Source organism: Bos grunniens, chromosome 22 (assembly GCF_055505025.1).
Source record: "Bos grunniens cultivar Pamir isolate PY7600 chromosome 22, Bosgru_T2T1.0, whole genome shotgun sequence".
Classification (NCBI taxonomy): domain Eukaryota; kingdom Metazoa; phylum Chordata; class Mammalia; order Artiodactyla; family Bovidae; genus Bos; species Bos grunniens.
The window spans coordinates 626,843-652,698 of NC_141186.1; the positions used below are offsets into that span (position 1 = coordinate 626,843).

Genomic DNA, 25,856 nt, shown 5'->3' on the forward strand with positions numbered 1-25,856 from the left:
TGATTGTATAGGTGTTTTCTCAATCAATTAATTATGTAATATGTGAACATTAAAAGCTGGATGAATGGTATACAAGGACTCTGTGTACTGCTGTTATTATATTTCAAACAGCTTTGCCTGCTTGCTAAGATACTTCAGTCATGTCCAGCTTTTTGCGACCCTATGGACCATAGCCCGCCAGGCTCCTCTGTCCATGGGATTCTCCAGGCAAGGATACTGGAGTAGGTTGCCATTTCCTTCTCCAGGGGAATTTTCCTGACATAGGGATTGAACAAAATGGCTGTCTGGGGAGGCCTTACAAATAGCTGTGAAAAGAAGAGAAGCGAAAAGCAAAGGAGTAAAGGAAAGATATAAACAACTCAATGCAGAGTTCCAAAAAATAGCAAGGAGAGATAAAAAAGCCTTCCTCAGCGATCAATGCAAAGAAATAGAGGAAAACAAAAGAATGGGAAAGACTAGAGATCTCTTCAAGAAAATTAGAGACACCAAGGGAAAATTTCATGCAAAGATGGGCTTGATAAAGGACAGAAGTGGTATGGACCTAATAGAAGCAGAACAGATTAAGAGGAGGTGGCAAGAATACACAGAAGAACTGTACAAAAAAGATCTTCATGACCCAGATAATCATGATGGTGTGATCACTCATCTAGGGCCAGATATCCTGGAATGTGAAGTCAAGTGGGCCTTAGAAAGCATCACTACGAACAAAGCTAGTGGGAGTGATGGAATTCCAGTTGAGCTATTTCAAATCCTGAAAGATGATGCTGTGAAAGTGCTGCACTCAATATGCCAGCAAAGTTGGAAAACTCCGCAGTGGCCACAGGACTGGAAAAGGTCAGTTTTCATTCCAATCCCAAAGAAAGGCAATGCCAAAGAATGCTCAAACTACCGCACAATTGCACTCATCTCACATGCTAGTAAAGTCATCCTCAAAATTCTCCAAGCCAGCCTTCAGCAATAGATGAACCCTGAACTTCCAGATGTTCAAGCTGGTTTTAGAAAAGGCAGAGGAACCAGAGATCAAATTGCCAACACCTGCTGGATCACTGAAAAAGCAAGAGAGGTGCAGAAAAACATCTATTTCTGCTTTATTGACTATGCCAAAGCCTTTGACTCTGTGGATCAAAATGAACTGTGGAAAATTCTGAAAGAGATTGGAATACCAGACCACCTGATCTGCCTCTTGAGAAATTTGTATGCAGATCAGGAAGCAACAGTTAGAACTGGACATGGAACAACAGACTGGTTCCAAATAGGAAAAGGAGTACGTCAAGGCTGTATATTGTCACCCTGTTTATTTAACTTATATGCAGAGTACATCATGAGAAACGCTGGACTGGAAGAAGCACAAAATATCAATAACCTCAGATATGCAGATGATACCACCCTTATGGCAGAAAGTGAAGAGGAACTAAAAAGCCTCTTGATGAAGGTCAAAGTGGAGAGTGAAAAAGTTGGCTTAAAGCTTCACATTCAGAAAACGAAGATCATGGCATCCGGTCCCATCACTTCATGGGAAATAGATGGGGAAACAGTGGAAACAGTGTCAGACTTTATTTTTCTGGGCTCCAAAATCACTGCAGATGGTGACTGCAGCCATGAAATTAAAAGACGCTTACTCCTTGGAAGGAAAGTTATGGCCAACCTAGATAGCATATTCAAAAGCAGAGACATTACTTTGCCAACAAAGGTCCGTCTAGTCAAGGCTATGGTTTTTCCTGTGGTCATGTATGGATGTGAGAGTTGGACTGTGAAGAAGGCTGAGCGCTGAAGAATTGGTGCTTTTGAAATGTGGTGTTGGAGAAGACTCTTGAGAGTCCCTTGGACTGCAAGGAGATCCAACCAGTCCATTCTGTAGGAGATCAGCCCTGGGATTTCTTTGGAAGGAATGATGCTAAAGCTGAAACTCCAGTACTTTGACCACCTCATGCGAAGAGTTGACTCACTGGAAAAGACTCTGATGCTGGGAGGGATTGGGGGCAGGAGGAGAAGGGGACAACAGAGGATGAGATGGCTGGATGGCATCACCGACTCGATGGACATGAGTCTGAGTGAACTCCGGGAGATAGTGATGGACAGGGACGCCTGGCATGCTGCGATTCATGGGGTCGCAGAGAGTCGGACACGACTGAGCAACGGTAGTGAACTGAAAAGATGTTGACAGTCTAATGCCAGTACCTATGAAGAGTGCGTTTGTTTTAAATTTGGATCTTTGCAGATGTCAAGTAAAGATGAGGTCATTAGGTGTGGTGAACCCTAATCCAATGATTGAGTCCTTATAAAAAGGGGAAATTTGGACATGAGGTAAGACACACACAGAGGAAAAGAGGTTGAACTTTTTTATGTGCTTTATTGACCATTTCTCTATCTTCTTTGAAGAGATTTCTACTCAAATCCTTTCCCTAGTTTTTAATCAGCTTATCTTTTTTATTGAGTTTTAAGAGTTCTTTATATATACTGAATGCATGCACACACGCTGTCGTGTCCAACTGTTTGCAATCCCATGGACTGTATCCTACCAGATACCTCTGTTTATGGGATTTCCCAGACAAAAGTGCTGGAGTAAGTTGCCATTTCCCCCTCTAGGGGATCTTCCCGATCCAGGGATTGAACCTGCATCTCCTGCATTGCAGGTGATTCTTTACTGCTTTAGCCATCTGGGCAACAACTCTGGATACTGAATCTTTATCAAATACACGATTTGCAAGTATTTTCTCCCATTCTGTGGGTTGTCTTTTTGCTTTCTTGATAGTGCTATTTAAAGCACAGAAGTTTTACAATGTTATATCTGGTTTCCAATACTTCTATACATCTAAAATTACTTCAACATAAAAAAAACTAAAAATCTGTGTAAGACATTTAGAAGACTGTGCTCTAGACTACCGAAAGGAAGGAGAAATGGAATTTTTCCTTTGCTATTAAATACAATTCTGTTTCTTTTCTTTTCCAGATTATACAAGTGATGCAAATTCTCTGGAAATTAACGTTAGTAAACTCACCATCCAGAGATAATTATCACTGTTACTGAGGGTCATATTCTCATACAAATACATAAATATTCATAAAAATTGAGGAGCACTTGTTCTGTGCAGGGAGAGCTATTGTGACGCCATGTGACACCAAAGAGAGATAGTGGTGGGCTTAACTGACTTTACAGGTGTGCTTTAGGGGGAAAAGAAAGTTTTATAGAGGGCAACCAGAAGTAAAAGAATGTCAAGGGAGCAGTGAGTAACCTCTTGATACTAAGCCAGACTGGATGACATTGGATTTTGAAGGGCTTTACCTGCAATGAATGTGATACATGCAGGCAATGGGACATCCTTATGGACTTCTGGACAAAGATGGCTGAGGACAATGGAAATGTGATACACTTTATATTGTGATACACTCATATACAGTATATATGAGTACTCACATATAGATGACCATATGTCCTGGTTGGTCACAGTCTCAGGTATACCTTTGGTCTTCTAGTGGCACCCCCTTTCACTCTCAAAATGCCTAAGTTTGGAGGATAAATATCATCTACACACACACACACACACACACATAACTTTCACAATTCTCACCTTTACTATGCTAAATGCACTGAGATTTTGTATTCTAATTCACTAAAAAAAAATGTACATCGGCTGTGAGGCAGGCGGTAGATAGCCCCAGGCGATTGGAGATTAATTCCCTGTAGACCGAAAAACTCCAAGATGAGAACAATGCAATTAGGGGAGGAGGCTTGGGCCCAGTCCAGACCACATATTTCTCAAAGTCAGGAGACTTCCCTGACCACACACGCACAGAAAGGCTCCTTAGAAGTCAAAGTGGGAGTGATGTCAAGAGCTGTTCTACCAACTCGCCTTTACAGTAGAATCCATCTTGGCTAAGAGATGCATGTGCATACGTGGGTGGATCCTGAGATATACCAAATATGGGCTGTGAAACAGGAGAATCAAAATGATTGGCCAAAGGAAACCCAGAAGAAATGCCCCATAAAAGTAATTCTAACTACCCTGAGGGTGTGACTCAGCGACTCACTCTCAGTCTTCCTGTGTGTCTATCCACAAGTCCTGTATTCTTTTTCCTCCTATTAAATCCTTTATTTGCTTCACTACTTTCCTTCTTTGGGGCAATTCTTCTCTGCAAAGCCAAAGAGCCAGGGCCTTTGTCACTGACCACATGTCTAGTGGTTAGGATTTGGTGCTCTCACTGCCAGGACCCTGCCTCAGTCTCTGGCTGGGAACACACGCCCCACTCCAAGCCTTATTGCTGGCACCCTAGATGAGCTGCAACACATTAAATTGACTTTACGACATACATTAATTGTTCCTAATCCCAAAACTGCTTATTTAACTTATATGCAAAGTACATGATGAGAAACGCTGGACTGGAAGAAGCACAGGCTGGAATCAGGATTGCCGGGAGAAATATCAATAATCTCTGACATGCAGATACCACCCTTATGGCAGAAAGTGAAGAGGAACTAAAAAGCCTCTTGATGAAAGTGAAAGTGGACAGAGAAAAAGTTGGCTTAAAGCTCAACATTCAGAAAACGAAGATCAAGGCATCCGGTCCCATCATTTCACAGGAAATAGATGGGGAAACAGTGGAAAGTGTCAGACTTTATTTTTGGGGGCTCCAAAATCACTGCAGATGGTGACTGCAGCCATGAAATTAAAAGACGCTTACTCCTTGAAAGGAAAGTTATGACCAACCTAGATAGCATATTGAAAAGCAGAGACATTACTTTGCCAACAAAGGTCCGTCTAGTCAAGGCTATGGTTTTTCCTGTGGTCATGTATGGATGTGAGAGTTGGACTGTGAAGAAAGCTGAGCACCGAAGAATTGATGCTTTTGAACTGTGGTGTTGGAGAAGACTCTCGAGAGTCCCTTGGACTGCAAGGAGATCCAACCAGTCCATTCTGAAGGAGATCAGCCCTGGGATTTCTATGGAAGGAATGATGCTGAAGCTGAAACTCCAGTACTTTGGCCACCTCATGAGAAGAGTTGACTCATTGGAAAAGACTCTGATGCTGGGAGGGATTGGGGGCAGGAGGAGAAGGGGACGACAGAGGATGAGATGGCTGGATGGCATCACTGACTCGACGGACGTGAGACTAAGTGAACTCCGGGAGTTGGTGATGGACAGGGAGGCCTGGCGTGCTGCGATTCATGGGGTCGCAGAGTCGGACACGACTGAGCGACTTTACTGAACTGAACTGAATCCCAAAACTCTGACCAAGATGCCTGTCAGGTTTTAAGGAGGAAAAGGACACAGTTTAAGTTTGGATATGCAGACTTTTGAGGCCCTGGTTCTCAACCTTGGGCGTCCATCAAAAAAGACTGAAACATTACTGAAAATGCACACCTCCAGGTCCACTGCATATAAAGCTCTATTACATGTATTTCTATGGAAAGAACTGTAACATATTTGACATATAACAAATGAAAAGGTATGAATACTTACAGACTTAAGTTCAAAGCAGAACCACTAAGAACCACTATGTACAGGAATATGTGACAGCCTGAGATGGAATACAGGCAGAAGCTAAAAGGGCACGACCCGGGAACGTCCTGTGTTAAACCAACCAGTGCCCGTCTCCGCAGGCCTCCCCAGGCCCTCGCCGACCCAGAGGTAAGGTGGCGGGGCGACGTAAAGCGTAGGAAAGGCAGCAGCCGACATGACAGGTTGCCCAGGCCAGGCCCGCTATGCTTGCCCGCGCCGGTACCGGCCACACGCGGAACGCCTACCCACAGTGCCCCGCGGCGCGCACGCGCGCAAGCGGCCGTTCCCAGCTTGCAGCGCTGCGCGGCGGCCGAGCCGGCAGCGGGCCGCCTCTGGCAGCCCCGGGCCAGGCGCCCCCGTCCCCTGCAGCGGGGGTAAGATGGCGCTGAAGAGGATCCAAAAGGTAAGCAGTCCTTCCGTCTGAGGGCTCCTTGCGAGTCCGAAGCGTCGACTCCCGGGTGGGGGCGCCACGGCCGCCAAATGAACGGCGGCTGAGACCGAGCAGAGAACGGTAACACCTGCCAGAAGGGAGGCGGAACCGCCGCCCGCGCAGCCTTAAAAGGGTACCGCGCAGCGCGCGGGGGCGGGGCTGCGTCACGTGGGGTTAGCGTCGCGCGGGACGGGGCGGGGCCACGGAGGGTTAGCGTTCCACACGCCTTCCCCGCCTCCCATCTCGGCATCTGTGGCAAGGTGCGGGCTCATTGCACCTTGGACGCTGTGTTCCGGGCGCCTGGGCGGAGAGGTAGCGCCTGGCCTCAGAGGAAGAAGGGCATGCCCTTGTGGGGGTGTCTGGAGGGCTGGTCAGAGGAGTCGAGGCTGGAGCTGGATTCTAGGGGATGAGTACGAACTCTGCAAGTGCAGAAAAGGAATAAGGGAGTTCGCGGCCTTGGAGAGATGCCGTGGCTGGGCTTGGAGAGGGGAGAGCATGACTGGGGTTTAAGTGCCGCTGGAACAGGGGATGGGAGTGGGTGGGCAGGACTAGGGTGGGGGTATTAGGGGCAGTGCTGGGATAACTTTTTTATCCTGTAGGTAATTGGGAGTGCTTATGGGCATTTAATATATTAACTAGAATTTGGAAAATGCACAATAGGAGGAAGAAAAAGTATTTTCAGTTATGCAATATTATTTGTTTACATCGTTGTATATCTACTATCAGTCTTTTCCCTTTTCTTAAAAAAAAATTACACTTTGCATCCCGCTTTTTCACATAGCATTAAACTAGGCATTTTTCATGTAGTTAAATAGTATTCATAACTGTAGTTTTTAACATCAGCTTTCCAAAAGTATATGACCATTAATTTAGTTAATCATCACCTGTAGTGAATAAACACATGGAAATGGATGTCAGAAGGCAAAGAACTTAATCATTTCCAGCCTCCGTGTCCACATGTTTTTATAAGTTGGTTTGGTTTTTTTTTTAGACTTAGATGATATATGTTTAGTACATGCGTGGAATATATCAAGCGTTCAGTATGAATTAACGACCACTGATATTCTAAATTTTATAAGAAGTAAATAATACTGTGATAAGCATCATTGTATCGTGAGTTTGGTCAATCAGTGGTAAAGAATCCGTCTGCCAATGCAGGAGACTCTAGTTCGATCCCTGGGTTAGGAAGACCCCCTGGAGAAGGAAATGGCAACCCACTCCAATATTCTTGCCTGGAAAATCCCATGAACAGAGAAGCCTGGTGGGATATAGTCCATGGGGTCCCGAGAGTCGGCTGTGACTTGGTGACTAAAAGCAACATGGTGAGCTTAGGTTTGATTGCCTGAGGTGGGATTGCAGGATCTCTTAAGAGTATGATGTTATTCAATCGCTAAGTGCTGTCTGACTGCATCCCCACAGACTGCAGCACACCAGGCTCCTCTGTCCTCCACTATCTCCCAGAGTTTGCTCAGATTCATGTCCATTGAGTCAATGATGCTGTTTAACCATCTTATTCTCTGCTGTCCCCTTCTCCTTTTGCCTTCAGTCTTTCCCAACATCAGGGTCTTTTCCAATGAGTTGGCTCTTCACATCAAGTGGCCAAAGTATTGGAGCTTCAGCTTCAGCATCAGTACTATCAATGAATATTCAGGGTTGATTTCCTTTAGAACTGACTGGTTTGGTTTGATCTCCTTGCAGTCCAAGGGACTCTCAAGAGTCTTCTTTAGCACCACGATTCAAAAGCATCAAGGGGATGCTAAGGGTAAGGTTCATTTTTAATAAACAGCTCTCCTAAAAGTAATATGTTTAGCAAATTATTCTCTGAAAGAGGTCATCTGTTATCCTAGGACTTTGAAACAGGTGAATGATATGCTCAAATCTGTGTCGTGAAAAGAGGCTCCTGGCTCTGCTGTAGCCTGGAGTGGCCAGAGGGGGAACTGAGGGCACCGTGAACGTCCAGCAAAGCTGTCGTCCAAGTGACCAACCATGGAGCAGATGCCAAGATGGGAACTGTGCTTGGATGACATGCAAAGGGTACAATCGACAGAACTTGAAAAAGAATATGTGGTGAAAGTGAGAGAGGGGGATGCACAACATGGATAACTGATTGGATGGCAGTGTTATTGCCTGTGTTGGAAATCAGACATTTTGAGGGCAGGGAGTAAGGTGAGGGAGATAAGGGTGTAGGTTTGAACTTATATGTCTGAACATATAGACTGATAAGATTTGTAAAAAGGAGAACTAAGAGAAAGTGAAGAGAAACTAAAGAGCCTTTTGATGAAAGTGAAAGAGTTAAAAGCTGGCTTAAAATATACTGTCTAGGTTTGTCATAGCTTTTCTTCCAAGGAGCAAGCTTCTTTTAATTTCATGGCTGCAGTCACCATCTACAGTGATTTTGGAGCCCAAGAAAATAAAGTCTGTCACTGTTTCCATTGTTTCCCCATCTATTTGCCATGAAGTGATGGGACTGGATGCCATGATGTTTGTTTTTTGAATGTTGAGCTTTAAGCCAACTTTTTCACTCCCCTCATTCCCTTTAATCAAGAGGCTCTTTAGTTCTTCTTCACTTTCTGCCATAAGGGTGGTGGTATCTGCATATCTCAGGTTATTGATATTTCTCCTGGAAATTTTTTTTTTCTCCTGGCAATCTTGATTCCAGCTTACGTTTTATGCAGCCCAGTATTTTGCATGATGTACTCTGCATGTAAGTTAAATAAGCAGGGTGACAATATACAGCCTTGTACTCCTTTCCCAATTCAGAACCAGTCCATTGTTCCATGTTTGGTTCTAACTGTTGCTTCTTAACCTGCGTACAGATTTCTCAGGAGTCAGGTAAGGTGGTCTGGTATCCCCATCTTTTTAAGAGTGTTCCACAGTTTGTTGTGATCCCTGGTGGCTCAGACAGTAAAGTGTCTGTCTACAATGTGAGAGACCTGGGTTTGATCCCTGGGTTGGGAAGATTCCCTGGAGAAGGAAATGGCAACCCACTCCAGTACTCTTGGCTTGAAAATCCCATGGACGGAGGAGCTTGGTGCAGGCTACTATCCATGGGGTCACAAAGAGTCGGGCATGACTGAGCAACTTCACTTTCACCCAGTCAAAGGCTTTGACATAGTCAATAAAGCAGAAATAGATGTTTTGCTGGAACTCTTTTGCTTTTTCAATGATTGAACCAACGTTGGCAATTTGATCTCTGGTTCCTCTGCCTTTTTAAAAATGCAGCTTGAACATCTGGAAGTTCTCAGTTCATGTACTGTTGAAGCCTAGCTTGGAGAACCTTGAGCATTAATTTGCTGGCATGTGAGATGAGTGCAATTGTGTGGTAGTTTGAACATTCTTTGGCATTGCCTTTCTTAGGGATTGGAATGAAAACTGACCTTTTCCAGTCCCGTGGCCACTGCTGAGTTTTCCAAATTTGCTGACATATTGAGTGCAGCACTTTAACAGCATTGTCTTTTAGGATTTGAAATAGCTCAGCTGGAATTTCATCACCCCCACTAGCTTTGTTCAGAGTGATGCTTCCTAAGACCCACTTGACTTCACATTCCAGGATGTCTGGCTCTAGGTGAGTGATCACAGCATCGTGGTTATCTGGCTCTAACATCTTTTGCGTATAGTTCTCTGTGTATTTCTGCCACCTCTTCTTAAGCTCCTCTGCTTCTGTTAGGTCCATACCATTTCTGTCCTTTATTGTGCCCATCTTTGCATGAAATTTTCCCTTGATATCTCTGATTTTCTTGAAGAGATCTCTGGTCTTTCCCATTCTATTGTTTTCCTCTATTTCTTTGCACTGATCACTGAGAAGGGCTTTCTTATCTCTCCTTTCTATTCTTTGAAACTCTGTGTTCAGATGAATATATCTTTCCTTTTCCTTTCACTACTCTTCTTTTCTCAGCTATTTGTAAGGCATCCTCAGACAAGCATTTTGCCTTTTTGCATTTTTCTTGGGGATGATTTTGACCACTGCCTCCTGTACAATGTCACAAACCTCCGCCCATAGTTCTTCAGGCACTCTGTCTACCAGATCCAATCCCTTGAATCTGTCACTTCCACTGTATAATCATAAGGAATATGATTTAGGTCATACCTGAATGGTCTAGTGATTTTCCCTACTTTCTTCAATTTAAGTGTGAATTTGGCAATAAAGAGTTCATGATCTGAGCCACAGTCAGCTCCCAGTCTTGTTTTTGCTGACTGTATAGAGCTTCTCCATCTTCGGGTGCAAAGAATATAATCAATCTGATTTTGGTATTGACCATCTGGTGATGTCCATGTGTAGAGTCGTCTTTTGTGTTGTTGGAAGAGGGTGTTTGCTATGACCAATGCGTTCTCTTGGCAGAACTCTGTTAGCCTTTGCCCTGTTTCATTTTGTACTCCAAGGCCAAACTTGCCTGTTACTCTTGACTTCTTACTTTTGCATTCTAGTCCTCTGTGATGAAAAGGATGTCTTTTTTTCTTTTTTTTTTTGCTGTTAGCTCTAGAAAGTCTTGTAGGTCTCCATAGCACTGTTCATCTTCTTTGGCATTAGTGACTGGGGCATAGATTTGGAGTGGTTTGCCTTGGAAACAAACAGAGATCGTTCTGTCATTTTTGAGATTGCACCCAGGTGCTGCATTTTGGACTCTTGTTGACTATGAGGGCTACTCTGTTTCTTTTAAGGGATTCTTGTCCACAGTGGTAGATGTAATGATCTGACTATAAATGTTAATTGTTCTTTAGAGATAACTTGCAAAATCAGGAAAGTAGAGATAATACCATATTTACATCTACTCTAAGATGAACAGTTTTTTATATTTTCACACCTTTGAAATTGGGATGCTGCTTAAAATCACTGGCAGTATGACTGTCATTGTGTGAAAGCCATGTCACAGCAGTGTATGTTGAGGTTAAGTGCATTGTTGATGTGTTGAGTTTAATTGCTTTAAAAATGTCTCCAAAAAGATATTTTGATTTAATGCTGAAGATTAAAGCTTTTGTGAACACAGGCACAGAAACAAAACAGTGGGGAATAAATTTCATACTAATGGAATAAATGTTGCTGGAAAAGGGATTGCAGTTCTTTATTTCCATGCCAAGCTAACCAAATGCTTCATAGACCACAGAAAGGAAGATACCATGTACCCTCTAGTCAGTGAGGCTGGCTCACCTGTATTTGCTGAAGTTTGTGCAAAAGATTGTGTATTGTGGGCCTTTCTGTAAGAAAACTCCAGAAACATTCATGGAGGACTGTTTAAGAATTGCCACATCACCATTGCCTGGAATGCACAGGGGATGACTGGGAGGATACCCATGACCCAGGGTTAGTATAGACTCTAAACGAGGAGAGCCCATTCATTTATTTCACTTGTCTTCCACTCCTTTTTTGCTATGCATGAATGATTTAAAAATAAAAACATATGCCCAAGTAAGCTTTGTGTTGTTGTTGTTTAGTCACTAAGTTGTGTCTGCCTCTTTGCAACCCCATGAACTGTAGCATGCTAGGCTTCCCTGTCCTTCACTGTCTCCTGGAGTTGCTCAATCTCATGTGCATTGAGTCAGTGGTGCTATTCAACCATCTCATCATCCTCTGTTGCCTTTTTCTCCATCTGCCCTCAGTCTTTCCCAGCATCAAGATTTTTTCCAGTGAGTCAGCTCTTCTTAGCAGGTAGCCAAAGTATTGGAGCTTCAGCATTAGTCCTTCCAATGAAAGTTCAGGGTTGATTTAAAGGATTGACTGGTTTGATCTCCTTGTATTTCAAGGGACTCTCAAGAATCTTATCCAGCACCACATTTCAAAAGCATGAATTCTTCCATGCTCAGCTCTCACATCCACACATGACTACTGGAAAAACCATAGCTTTGACTTAAAGCTTAGTTTCAAATTAAAATTAAAATTTTAAGTGTAAAGAATCTCATAGGATATCACTTATATGTGGAGTTTTTTTTTTAATTATACAAAAATGAATTGATTTACAAAGTAAAAATCAGACATAGAAAACAAACTTATGGTTACCAAAGGGGAAGAGGGGATGATAAGTTAGGAGTTTGGGTTTAACAGATACACAGTATAAAATACACAAGGACCTATTGTATAACCCAGGGAACTATATTCAATATCTTGCAATAACCTATAATGGAAAAGCATCTGAAAAAGAAAAAAAAATTATAAAACTGAATCACTTTGCTGTACACCTGAAACTAACACAGCACTGTAAATCAACTATACTTAAAAAAAAAAAAAAAAATTAAAGATAGCAATAATACAACCCACAGAATGGAGGAAAGTATTTCTCAAATATTAATATCTGAAAAGGGATATATATCCAGAATATGTAAAAATTCTTACAATGCAAGAATAAAAGACTCCAATTAAAAAATGGAAAGAAAAGAATGCATTTGGTCTTAGTTTCATTGCCAGTGTGTTTTCTTTCTTAGTTGCCTATAAGATTGTGTCTTGCATTGAATGAGATCTTGAATTGAGTACAGCACAGTAAGAGAAATGAGTGTGTGCTATGTTTGCATCACTGTTTTCCTCTGGTAATCCACTCTACTTTAACCTTTTTCCTTTTCAAAACTCACTTATCATCAGTGTTACTTATAAAAATAAGTATTACGCAATGTTAATGTGCTTAGTCCTTTACAATTTATGAAATATTTATGCATTTATCATTTGAACCATCCCATGGTTCAAAATGCAAAAAATGCAAAAGAGTCTACAGGGAAACCTCTCCCATCCACTCCTGTCCCCAGCCACCCAGTTCCTCTTCCAAGGTGTGATTAGTGTTATTAGTTTCTTCTATACTCTTACAGTACTAGGTATCTCTATACATGCCTCATTCTTCTTATTATAGTGCTAATAATTGAATCCTCTATACAGTGTCATCCTTAATTTTTTACCAAGTACATTTGTATACATTATAAACATTACAAAATTATAGCCAAATATTAGTGCTGGCCAGTTGGCAGGCAAATGTAATTACAACTCAACAGATAATGTATACTGAGGCCCAAAGAGGTCAAAGTTGTTTTCCCAGTGACAAAGCTGGAATTCAGACCTGGGTCTTCTGGCCTCTGTTGGGAAAGCACAGGAATGCAATATATTGGTAGACTAGTTTCTTTCAAATCACTGTTCTTCCTTGAAATGCCAGTTAGCATTTGAAACTCCTTGGTGCTAGTTGGAGTCTCTGTCAGTTGAGACCCACTTCTGGGCCTTCAGGAATCATCAACTCTTAGTAACCATTCACCACACCCTTTACAAGGTATTTGCCTTCTAGGGACAGGGAACAGCCCATGTAGATGCCTGGAGGTATGGAGAAACCTGGTGAGTTGGTGGGAATTGGCCAGTTCTGCTAGCTTTCCTGCCCCCAGTTGCTCATGTGATCTCCCCAGGATTTGCCTTGGCCTCATCACAGAGCTCATTCATTCATACAGGATTGCAGAGAGTATAAACAGTCCCCTACAGAGTGGTTGTAGAGGTGTGGAAGCGCAAAGTAGAGGTAAGCAGGCAAGGGACTGTTCTGTGGAGCTTCCTGTAGGCATGCTGCATTTCTGATCATGTCCTCTGGTCCCGTCACCTGACATTAGTTGTTCCCCAAGCTCATTTCTATTGGGACAACTAGTAACACTGGGTACTTAGTGCTTATAAAGAGTAGCCTATTTAGATACATTAGATACTAGCTAAGACAGAGAAGGCAATGGCAGCCCACTCCAGTACTCTTGCCTGGAAAATCCCATGGACGGAGGAGCCTGGTAGGCTGCAGTCCATGGGGTCGCTAAGAGTCGGACACGACTGAGCGACTTCACTTTCACTTTTCACTTTCATGCCTTGGAGAAGGAAATGGCAACCCACTCCAGTGTTCTTGCCAGGAGAATCCCAGGGACGGGGGACCTGGTGGGCTGCCGTCTCTGGGGTCGCAGAGTCGGACATGACTGAAGCGACTGAGAAGCATTAGCAGCTAAGAACTGACCAGTGGTATACTAGTAGGTATTTAAAAACCAACCACTCTCTGGGATAAAACTTGGCCCTGACTTGTGGTACTTGCCGGCTTCTGTAATATAAATATTCCCACTGTGGCCAATTGTATTTGTGTGTAGGTGGGATAAGTACAGAATGGCCAGAGAGGCAGGCATTATTAGAATGATCAGCATGCCCAGAGATTACAAGGTCGGATCAGGAGGTTCTTTGTAGATGAGCTCAGTTTCAAGCATTGTTCAGGTAAGGAGGAATGTGATCAGCCAGGTTTAAACTTCATACATAATGCCCTAGACCCTGGGATTTGCCATCCTCTGAGGAGTTTCCCTGCAACCTGATGGACCATTACTTGTGCCTCTCTTTGTGCCTTCCTTCTCTTTGGAACTCCTCTGGAGACCACAAGAAGTTTACCCAGATCTGGAACCTAGGGAGAGTGAGGAGTATTAGGAAACATCCTAGTTCATACAAACTATAGTTTTTAAGTCACTGCCCAAAATCTTAGACCTTGAGGCTAATCTGGGCTAGGATGACTTTTGGGGATTATGTCCACAAGTTGTATCCCATTTAGGGAATCTAGTTATAATGTGATTCCTGTTTTCCCCCATTGGTACATAGTATAGCTGTGCTAGACTGGCTCACAAGTCCTTCATCTCCCACTTGGAGCCTTAGGACTCCCATACAACCAGTGGCAAGTAGGGCAGTAGTGGGGCAGAGAGATTGAAATACAGGAGGCCTGTCCTTGACTAGGCACTTCCTCTGGGCGAAGTGCTTCCGTTCAGAAGCTCAGAGCTAAAGCCCAGCCCCTGCCCTTCTCCACCTGAGTGGTGTTGGGGCCCTGCCCCCTTTCAGCTCTGTGACCTTGGGTAAGTAACTCAACCTCTTTACCTCTCAATTTTCTAGCTTATTAATTGGATATGGTAATACATTTTTCACACATATCTTCACAGACATGAGCAGACCCTTGTTTTCAAGGGTATTGCAGATCACTTGTTTTCATTAGCCAGGCTCACCCCCCTCCTGAAGTCTGGAAGCCCCCTCCCACTAGGAGAATGCACTTCTGGCCAAAACGTGTGGGGTGTAGAGCAGTATCCCCAGTTCACACCCTGGCTCTGAGCTCACTATTTTGTGTTCCAGGAATTAACTGACTTGCAGAGGGACCCCCCTGCCCAGTGCTCTGCAGGACCTGTGGGAGATGATTGTAAGTACTGTTCAGGGCTCCAGATCCCATGAGCCTTGCAATTAAGACCCCCAAATTTATCCATCCCTCAGTTTTTTTTTTTGTTTTTTGTTTTAAGAAAACCTACCTTTGTTACTGTTGCTTTGTCTTCCTTTACTTGTGAGTAGCTTTTTCATTAGATGCATTGACTTCATAGCCCAGCTGGTCAAGATGTTGCTGGAAATCAACATTTCCCTCCATTGAGGCACAAGAAAGCCATCTGGAAAGCCAACTAAAACTTGGGGCATTGCTGGAAAAATGGTCATGAAGCTAATCATGGAAGACCTGTTGCTGTTGCACTTGGGGGTAGAACTGGAGGGTTGGTGAAGGGTGGGAAATGGGGCTAGCTCCTCGCCTCTGCGAAGGGAAGGGGCAGTTCTTTTCTCCCACTTCTGCTCCCAGGGGGAGACTGAAGGAGCTGCAGTGGGCAGCCCTCTGCCACCCTCTGTAGCCGACTGGCCGTAGGCCATGCCGTCCAACACTTGGGTATCTCAAATCTACTCTGCTATCCTATTTCACCTCTACTTTCTGAGCATCTTAGGCTCCAGGATGCTCATCCTTTACTGTGAGGCTCTAATAGCTGCATCTGAAGGAAAAGTAGGCTGGAGAGGGAGAGACTGTGTAAAAAGAGGGGTGGTGCCCTTCAAGGACACCAAAGAATTAAAAACAGGTACTCAAACAGAACTCATATATCAGTGTTCATTGCACCATTGTTTATAACCCCCCATTAACAATCCCCCATTACATGCTCATTAACAAATTAATGAATAAGCAAAGTGGTATATATGTGTGTGTGTATACATATGTACACAATAGTATATTATTTAGCAATAAAAATTGATAAAGTTCTGACACATGCAATAACATGGATGAATCTTGAAAATATGCCATATAAAATAAACCAGAAACAAAAGGACAGATATTATATGATTCCATTTATATGAACTATCTAGCTAGACAAGGCAGATATAGAGACAGAAAGTAGAGTAGAGAGGTTTATAGACACTGAGAGGAGGCAGAAATGGGAAAATATTTCATGGTACAGAATTTCTGTTTGGAGTGATGGAAAAGTTTCAGAAATGGATAATGTTGGTGGTTGCACTGCATTGTGAATGCACTTAATGCCACTGACATGACACTTAAAAATGGCTTAAATGACATATTTTATGCTACATTTTTGTGTCCAACTCTTTGCAACCCCATGGAATTCTCCAGGCAAGAATACTGGAGTGGGTAGCCATTCCCTTCTCCAGAGGATCTTCCCGACCCAGGGATCAAACCTGGGTCTCTCGTGTGCAGGCAGAGGGAAGGCATATGCTACATTTTTTAAAAACTTTCACTGTGTTAAAATGCAAGAAAGAAAAATTTCACAGAGATGAAAAAAAAAAAAAGGAAGTAGTCATATGTGAGGGAGAAGTCATATGTGTGTGTTCCTGCATGTTCTGTGGGCTGATGCTTAGAGGAACTGAAAGTGGGCAGACAGCTTCTGAAAATGGAGGATTCCAAAAGCTTTATGTGAGAGTTTAAATAATTCTTTAGAGCAGAACAGAAATGATTCCCATTGCATATGCAGAGTTAATAAACACGTGTGGCTTCACCGGTTTGTTACTTGATATGTGCTGTCCTTCCAAGTGTCATAGGTCTCAGTAACATATTTCCCCCTCTTACCTCTTGCTTAAAATAATGTAAACTGGGGTTACTGAGAAGATTGAACTGGTAATGATTCAGCTTCCGCTTTCTAAAGGTACCCCTTGGTTTTCCTCTGCACCACACATTCTCACCCTTCACTGCAGCCCTGTACTGGGAAGCAGCCATCTTTATCTGAGAGTCTAGCCACTCTCCATACTCAGTACCTGAGTTTTGATGAGGTTTGCACAGTCTTGGAAACTAGCTAACTTTTTGGGGCCATTTCATGCCTGCCCTGTGAGTTAACAGCCCCTTTCCGGCATCCCTCTGCAATTTCCTTTCTCTTCCTGTCTCTTTTGGAGCCTTCTGTTCTGACTGTGCCTTTGGGTTCTGCTCAGCCCCTCAGCAGACTTCAGAGGTTAAAGTGAATGGGACCAAAGGGTCACCTGTTTGCCAGAAGGAACCACTCATATTATCTACTCCTCCCCTTCTCTGTATATTAATTATCAAAAAACATTTAATAAGGAATTCCATTCTATACTATGATTAGGAAAATGTATACTTACCAGCTAATGATTAGTATGAGTTGGAATAAAAGCAGTCAAAAGAAAAAGAAGTGACACTTTATTAGCCTAGGCAGCCTCATTGTAGATAAAAGTGTTCCCATCAGTAGCATTTCTTGAAACATTTGAAAAAGGGCAAGGGCTGCTGTGACTATCTTTGGATACCTGTAGGGGCTTGGGAAACTTCTTCTCTTGTCCCTTCTATTCCTTCCCCTCCTCATGCTGTGGCAATTTCTGGCAAGGGCAGAGTCTGTGAGATATTTGAATAGATGGCAGGAAACCCAGTACAGGACCAGGTCTGAAAATTGGGGCTGATTTCACACCCATGATGGATCCATGAGACAGAATTCCCTAGAGAATAACAGATCCCTCAGAGGTTCTCAGCACACCCCCCAGGTGGGTATATAGGCACTTTCCACAAAGACTGGACAGTGTCCTGGGAGCTTTGGAACTGAGTCATCCGCCTGCTCTAGGCCAGTCTTGCTGAGCGCACAGTAGCTTTTCTAGGGATGTGTACAGCAGTAAAAGTAGCCTGACTCCAGAGAGGGCAGCAGGCGTGACGTGCAGCAGGAGAAAGCTCTAACGCTGTAAGGAGGGACGTGGCCTGACCACCAGGTTGGTGGGAACCTGGGAGGGAAGAACACGAGGGGCTGCTCTTGGCTTGTCACCTAGTCCTAGGGATGTGTGAGAGGACACAGGTGGGAAATAGCCACTGAAGCCCCGGGCCACAGGCAGTGATTGACTCCTGGAAGAGACCCTTTGGAGAAGGCTTCAGAGTAAATAATGAAGAACTAAGGAGAAGAGAGGTTTATGAAAGTAATGTGGAAAGTGGCTAAAGCCTACCTAAGGCTTAATTCTGTGCAGAGAGAAGATTGAATTGTAGTTCACTGGCACCTGGATAGTAAAGAATTTAATTTTGTCCTTAAAATATCTGGCTTTTGTCCCTAGCCTCAGGAAGGCAATCTCTAAACTACCCTGCCTGATAGGACTGTCTGTTTAGCTGAAGGCCTTGACCCAAACCAGCAATGTGAGTTAGGTGGGGGCAGGCCACACTAGACAGACCAGCCAGCTGGTTTAAGATGGAGGTTTTGGATCATTGCCAGAGGAACTGGAGACATAGATCAGCCATGTGAATAGTCCATTAATCCATCCTGCTAACCTGATGGAGTTCCAGTAGAAACTCTGTACGCTGAGCCAGGGGTGAGCATCCCTGTAGGCAGTATTCTGTGTGTTGTCACACATCAATGCCAGGACTCCAGGGAAGAGGACAGTTGAAGGTCTACGTTTGGACTCTGCCTGTTACTTTCCCCATGAGCTCTTTCCTTAGCTGACATTGACCTCAGCCTTTCACTGTGATAAATCAGAGCTGTGAGCACAACAATCTTTCATGAGTCTGGAGTCCAATTAAATTACAGAAACCCTTATAGAAGTGGTTGGTGTCAGAAGTGAGGGCAGGCTTGTGTGTAAACAGCACCCTCTGAACAGAGCAGCTCCTCTTTGGTGGAGAGACGTGTTTGCTGGAGAGGCTTACCTTCCTGTCTCTTTTTTGTCTTGCAGTGTTCCACTGGCAAGCTACCATCATGGGCCCGGTAGGTAGCAGCTGCTGAGCACAGCCCTTGCTTTGCCTGTTGTGCCTCTTGCACTTGTACTAATCTGCTTTCGGTGTCTCATCCTCCAGAATGACAGTCCTTACCAAGGAGGCGTTTTCTTCCTGACCATCCACTTCCCTACCGATTATCCTTTCAAGCCCCCAAAGGTGAGGACAGGGGACAGGGACAGTGTGTGATGAAGTCACTGGTACAGAAAGCTGCACCTGGGGCTTTTCCCAGGGGCCCTTATCCACCACCAGGAGTACAGCTTTCCAGGAATTAAACTCTGGACTTTCAGGACTCACTCTTCATGTGAGCAAGGGCTGGCGTGGTGAGGGCTTCCTACTGAAGCCATGTTTTCAGGGGTGTTCCTTGTCGGGTGGCTGAGTTAAGATGTGTCTCAGGCTCCAGCTCCCTTCTCTGGAGTCCCTTTCAGTCTAGGACAGGACTTCTCAGCCCCTGCCCCAGGGACACTGAGATTTTTGTGGTAATAAAGCCTGAGATGGGAGGTGAGGAGAGGATTGCTTCTAGTATCTAGTGGAGGCCAGGAATGCTGCTCAGCATCCTGAATTGCACAGGATGGCCCTGAATGTTCACAGGTGGAGAGATGATGGCCTAGGACCCTGGCACGTCACCTCCTTCCTGCACCTGGAGGAGTCCTGCTTTCATGAGATTCATAGTCCCGTGCGGGAGAAGTTTAGTATGAGAGCTACGCCATGCTGAGGAAAAGCGCAGAGCAGGAAAGTGGGATAGGACAGTGAGGGCAGGTGGTGGTGGGATCACCCTGAGCATGGAAAGGGTCACAGGGAACTGGAGGGCAAGCCTTTGGGGGTGGGAACGATGACCCCAAGGGGACCCACGGTGTGCAGTCAGTTGCTCTGCTGTGGTGAGAGGCTGGGTAGGGCAGAGACTGGTTGTTATGGCAATGCAGGTGGCATGTTCCAAGGTGAGCCAACAGCACAGGCAGATGTGGTCACACAGCAGTGATTGTATGTTATTCGTATCATTTTTAACATATTTTTATCTTTCTGATTGAAAAATTGATAAAAGTGGGTTATTTTAAAAATTAGAGCATATGGAGAACTAACTAATACACAGATGGAAATCAGTCTATTTATAAACCTATCCCCAGAGAATATCACAGCTAATAGCCCTACCGATTATCCTTTCAAGCCCCCAAGGGTGAGGACAGGGGATAGGGACAATGTACATTCGTCCAGGGTTTTGCTTCATATACCAATATATATTTTAATTCTTATTTTTAAAATAAAATGGTCAGTTCTGGTTGTGAATGAGGAAACTGAGGCTTTGAATGGGCACTCCATTTCCTGAAAATGGTGTGGCTTATAGTGGAGGGTGGGACTTGAAGCCAGATGTGTCATCCTATTTTTTGGTAACTAATTATTTTAAATTAATTTTAGACCTAGAAAAAGGTTGCAAAAATAGTACAGACTTTCCATATATGCCTTGTCAAGCTTTCCCTGAAGTCAGCATCTTACTTTATTGAAGTCCAAGTATAAATCCAGGAAGTCAGTGTTGGCCACATGCTCAGAGCTAAACTGATGGCCTTACTTTTTTACCAGTTTTCCTCGTGTTCTAGGACCCTGCACTGTATTTATTGTCTTGTCTCCTCCATCTCCACAGTCTGTAACAGAACCTCCATTTCCTCTGGTCTTTCATGACCTTGATGCTCTTGAGAGGTAATGATCATTGTCAGAGTCCCCCTGCCCCATTTGGGGTTTGTGTGCTGTTTTCTTAGGATTGACCTAAGGTTTTGCATTTTAGCAAGACTTACACAGAAGTCTTGAATCTGTGCCAGGGCCCCCTGTCTCAGGGTTTGTGATGTGTCTTACTGCCCTGAGGTTGACCTTAATGGCTCAGTTAAAGTCAGACCTTTCACCCCTGTGTGCACATTCTATCTAAGCCATGAGAAGAAGCCCCTCTGGGCTTCCCAGCCCACAGCTCTTCTTGGTCATTGCCACCAGATGCCATTGGTGCCTCCATATTTTAAATCAGAGTTAAATGTGGTTAAGATTCTGGAGACTTTGCCAGCTTTTAACGAAGAAGACTGGGTTGTGCTGGGCACAGGGGGACAGATAGTAAAATACCTCTTTTAAGTATAACTGTTATTTCAGGGGTTTGGTTGAAAAAGCATGTTTCATGGTCTTGAATCTACCCCACTCTCCCATTTCCCTGTTGAGATTTGGTGCAGTGTCTTGTAAAGTAGCATCTTATACCCTTCATTCGTGTGTAAGTTGCTGCTGATATTTTTAAAAATAAACAGATAGGATATAATCCTGTATGTCTGTTGGGCATTTTCAGGATTCCTGATTGCCCAAGGACAAAGTAAAAGCAGCGCCTATTATTAGAAACTGAAGTCAGCCCTGTGAGTTGGATTTACTGTAACAAGGAGAGTTGTGTGCCAAAATGTTGTGTCTTCTACAATAGAAGAGTTTCTGTCTTTTTAAAAATCTCCTTTCCACAGGAGAACAAGATAAAATAAGATTGCTGTTTGGGCAAGAATTTTCTGGGTCTATGGGGGGAATCTGGCAAGGTTGCATGGTCTTCTCTACAGGAGATAATAAAGAATAAGGCAAATATTTAGTGCCTGAGTCACTTTGGAAGTTTGATGCTTCCTGGAAAAAAGTGAAAGTGTTAGTCGCTCAGTCATGTCCAACTCTATACAGTCCATGGACTGTAGCCTGCCAGACTCCTCTGTCCATGGGATTCTCCAGGCAAGACTACTACAGTGGGTATACTGGATCTTCCCTCCCAGGGACTGTCAGGAAGTCTCCTGCATTCCAGGCAGATTCTTTACCCTTTGAGCCACCAGGGAAACCCTTCCTGGAAAAAGTCATTTGGTAACAGATGCTGAGCCTCACATACACAGCCTTCCTTCTCCTCATATTCTGAAGTGAGTTGTTTTAAAATGAAACCAACAAAAAAAAAATCCTGTTTTATTATAAACCATTTCAGGCATGTAAAGTATTGTAGATAATCATATAATGGATGCCTACGTATTCATCATCTGGCTTAAGAACTCCATTATTCAAGAAGACTTCTGAGTCCTGGCCATTGCTCTTCTTGTTAGCCCTCAGAGCACACTATTCTGGGAGAGATGGTGTCAGTCCCCGCGTCTAGTTCAAGAGCCCAGCAGGGAATGGGTTGGGGAACTTCTCCTCCAGGTGCACCCTCCTGTATCCCATTCTGGTTTGGAATAATGCCCAGCTCACCCAGGATTGTGCAGGGCCAGGTATATCCCAGTAGTGGTCATTTCCACCTTACTTGGTTCATTTTCCAGACAGATAAACAATCTAGAATGTCCCTGTGGTCTGTCTGACTTGAGGTCTCTCATCTCTGCAGGTTGTTTTCACAACCAAAATTTATCATCCCAACATCAACAGCAACGGCAGCATCTGCCTTGACATCCTGCGGTCCCAGTGGTCTCCAGCACTGACTGTGTCAAAAGGTAAAAAGGTAGATGTGTACACTAGGTTCTGATGCTGTGAGTGCCTGTCTCATGCCCGTCTCTGTCACAGCTGTGTTTCTACCCCCACACTCCTGAGAGCAAATTCAGGCTCCGGGGAAGCAGCCACAGTCCTAGCCCGTGGTCACAGCTGGAGGGGAGGAGGCCGAAGTGGTGCTTTCCCCACCCCCACCGTGTCCCCCTGGATCTGTTGCAGCAGGGTGCTCCAGCCAGACTGTTGCACAGGTGCAAAAGAAAATATTGATCCTATTTATACTTTTGATCTAAAAATAAAAAAGGCAAATAGTAAATATTACATTGCCTCTTCCATTCTCTCATTTATTCATTTATGCAACATGGATTGTGAACCAGCCCTGAGTGAAGAGGACACAGGGCCTGCGCTCTGCGCGAGGGTGAAGAAACCAGTCTAAACTGGGCTTAAAGGATGCAGATATTCCTTCCCAACTAAGACAGACTGAACATGGTTGTATGAATACTGAGACTTGAACAAAGAAGGTGTGAGTTACCTGTCAGTGGAGTGAGTAAGGTGGTAAAAAAAGCAGCCGGGGTACCAGAGCCCAACAAACCGAGTGGAGTGTGAGGCAGTGCAGGTGGCAGAGCTTTAGGCAGCAGGGGGTGGGCTACAAGGCACCAGGACAGCTGACCGGAGCAGGCTCTTTGAGACTGGGTGGTAAATCTACAGGGAAAGCTGCCCACTCCCATGTGCTGGTGCAGATGCCATGGAGGCAGAGCTGACTCTAGTACTCAGGCCTCCAGGAGACAACTCCACACTGGGGGCCTGCTCCTCTCTGAGCTGAATCCTCACCCCACTGCCTAGCATGCCTTTGGATGTGGGGGGTCAGGACACTCTCTAAGAAAGTAGGGAGAGGAAATCAGAATGGCCAGGAGTAGGCACTTGAATGTGGAAGGAAGGAAAAAATTAGCCCTCTCATGACACATCCTTTGAGCTCAGAACAGCAGGAGAGTTGAATAGCTTTAAAAAGACAAATCATCCTCAATCATAGTGTACCTGGTTTACCATAGTTTAACTGTGGTCAAGACTTGGATAGATTCACTGAGGCAAGGATGATACTTGTTTGGGGTGGTACAGAGGGTTCCAGAGCAAATCTAGGATTGACAATGCATTTAGCCTAGACCCTAACAATCCCAGCAGCACCGCTTCCTCAGCCTCCAACCACAGCCCTGGTGGGAGTGTCCTCACAGGTCCAGAGCAGAACTGAGAGTGTAGGGCAGTGCGCGTTTGCTTGGCAGTCACACAGACCTGATTCTGAATCTTGTTTTTACCCATTTGGTGGGTGTTCCAAGTCTGTAACCTTGGACAGGTCACCAGAATCTTCTGAGTTCTGGTTTCTTTAATAGTGAACAGGGCCCCTGGGACCAAACAACAAAGGTACATGGCATGGAGCCAAAGAACTTCTGAGATCAGGAAAGGGAGGCCAGACGTGCCCTAGAGCAGATGTAGGTGGGACACCACAGGGTACAGTTGCTGTTCACCTGGTAGATGGACAAAGTAAATACATTCATGACTCTTGGGGTATCAGAATCATTTTGATGGGATGTTGAAGAGAAAATAATTGCTCTGTCAACAGAGAGTTCAAGTTGAGGGGCTCACTGGACCTGGGGTGACCTGGGAGCCTTGTGACTGCAGTTGACTCATTGTTTCTTTTCTTTCCAGTTCTCTTATCCATCTGTTCTCTGCTCTGCGACCCCAACCCTGATGACCCTCTCGTGCCAGAAATAGCCCATACCTACAAGGCTGATAGAGAGAAGTATGTGTCTTCTTTGGATTTCCTTTGGGCCCCAGCTGCTCCAGGTAGCTCCCAGAAATACCCTAAGCTGGTGCTTCCAGGCCAACAAGGTTTTCCCATGGACATCATCCTGCCCATTCTGAGCTGGGCTGAGACTCCTGCCTCTCTCACTAACATATCCTTTGACTCTGAGGAGGGAGAAGAAGATAAAAGCAGTTTTCCCTCCTGTTATAGCTCATTAGCTGCCATTACTGAATCCTAAAATATTATTGCCAAACCTGCCCTTGAGGCCAATAATATCAGTGGTCAGCCAACAATGGACTCAGAAGAATCTGACAGCAAGAAAATTCTGGATTAAAATACAAGGATTTTATCACAAGATAATGGGGTGTCTGCTCAGATATGCCCAGGGTGAGGCCAAGGCTGATTGAGGTGGGAAACACTGCTGTGCTCAGTTTGCTAGATGAGGCTAAGAAGTAAGCAGTGTGTTCCTGATTTATTGACAGACCCTCACTGCTAACTCTGATTACCAGACTCATAACTGTAGAATTCTGACTCATGTGGCCAGACACAACTGTGTGCACTGTAGCCTGAGCAGATGTCTGTGGCTGCTGGGGCAGGTACATTGTGTGAAAACCTCTGAGCGTTGACAGCACTGTGAGAAAGAGCCAGACATGGCAGGGCCCCAGGCATCAGCAGTGGCAGCCCTGTGAGCAGCTCTGGGCAGGAGCAGGGTGCAGAGGGTGGAGTTGCTGGCTTTTAAAAGAACTCTCCAGTAGGTCTTTTAGTTCATTGTTTCTCTTCTATTTAAAGAGATTAGAATGGAATGTGCTATTTCCAGCATATATTTCTTGAAACCTTTATAGAGCTCATTATTTCCCTCATTTCAATTCTCCTGTATGAAAAAGTGATTTTTAATTGACGAGATCTTAATTTGTATTTATTTCAACACTTATTATGATATATTTTAGATATACTAGAAGTGATTCTCTTCACTGTCTCCTCTGGTTACATAGCTCTCTTACAGTGTCATTGCACCAGGTTTCATTACAGTAATGTGGATAAATGCACATATTCTCAATGGGCACCAAACCTGCTCTGTGGCTGCCAGTGGTGGCACTGACTCACACTCCGGTGGCCAGATTCATGGAGCCCACGTGCTGGATACGAGGGACTGTCCCAAGCTGACCTCTGTGTATCTCTTCCTGATCCAAATGCATCCATGTTGAAAGACAAGAGAGAGGGAGGGAGGAGGTCTATTATGCTCTTAAATATTCCACAGCAGATCGTTGTGAAGAACTACTAGGACTCACCAAGCTCGGGATTGTGGCCGTGAATGACATGTTCCTGCTCCAGGTGGTCTACTTCATTCATTCATCCGTCTTAGGCATTTGATGAGAAGCAACAGCATTTCTCCTGTATCAGTTCTTTTCTCTACTGCGCGTTGAAACGAAGTGACCTTTATGAATTAGGGTGTCACTTCCTCTGCTTTTTTCTTCCAGGTACAACAGACTAGCAAGAGAATGGACACAGAAATATGCTATGTAAGTGCCTCAGAGGTTTTACAGGAGACATTGTCCAAGAGAAGCTGAGCTGAGCTGTTGGCTGAGCCACTCACAGAGCGTCATCTCTTCTGCAAACAAATGCTGATTACCCACTTTCTCCAACCACAGCATGTTGGTACCACTCTCAGCCATCATGGTTTTGACAACGTCATGTCTCTGGTGCCAGATCAGTAGTCACTGTTGT

At 44.4% G+C, this 25,856-nt stretch overlaps 1 protein-coding gene and 1 long non-coding RNA gene across 26 annotated transcripts in view; one reads left to right on the forward strand and one right to left on the reverse strand.

The window, feature by feature from the left end:
* LOC147347907 (uncharacterized) overlaps positions 1-5,731 on the reverse strand; it is a 34,431-nt gene extending 28,700 nt beyond the window's left edge. The window contains exon 1 of one of the 2 annotated variants that reach the window (XR_015150816.1): positions 5,459-5,731. This is a non-coding gene — a long non-coding RNA (uncharacterized LOC147347907). The remainder of the gene's footprint in view (positions 1-5,458) is intronic. The other variant, XR_015150815.1, reaches the window with a different exon arrangement.
* Positions 2,940-25,856, forward strand: part of LOC147347908 (ubiquitin-conjugating enzyme E2 D4) — a 28,140-nt gene continuing 5,223 nt past the window's right edge. For 4 of the 24 annotated variants that reach the window (XM_086365489.1, XM_086365487.1, XM_086365488.1 and 1 more), the window contains exons 1-7: positions 2,940-5,900; positions 15,013-15,076; positions 18,841-18,872; positions 18,962-19,039; positions 22,236-22,341; positions 24,035-24,128; positions 25,610-25,651. In XM_086365489.1, coding sequence (XP_086221615.1) covers positions 5,673-5,900; positions 15,013-15,076; positions 18,841-18,872; positions 18,962-19,039; positions 22,236-22,341; positions 24,035-24,128; positions 25,610-25,651 — 644 coding nt within the window. In that variant the 5' untranslated portion in view covers positions 2,940-5,672. Of the gene's footprint in view, positions 5,901-6,123; positions 6,240-7,473; positions 7,690-7,774; positions 7,962-8,687; positions 8,760-9,387; positions 9,493-11,844; positions 14,742-15,012; positions 15,077-18,840; positions 18,873-18,961; positions 19,040-22,235; positions 22,342-24,034; positions 24,129-25,609; positions 25,824-25,856 lie in introns of those variants that run through there. The other 20 variants (XM_086365496.1, XM_086365498.1, XM_086365492.1 and 17 more) reach the window with 12 other exon arrangements.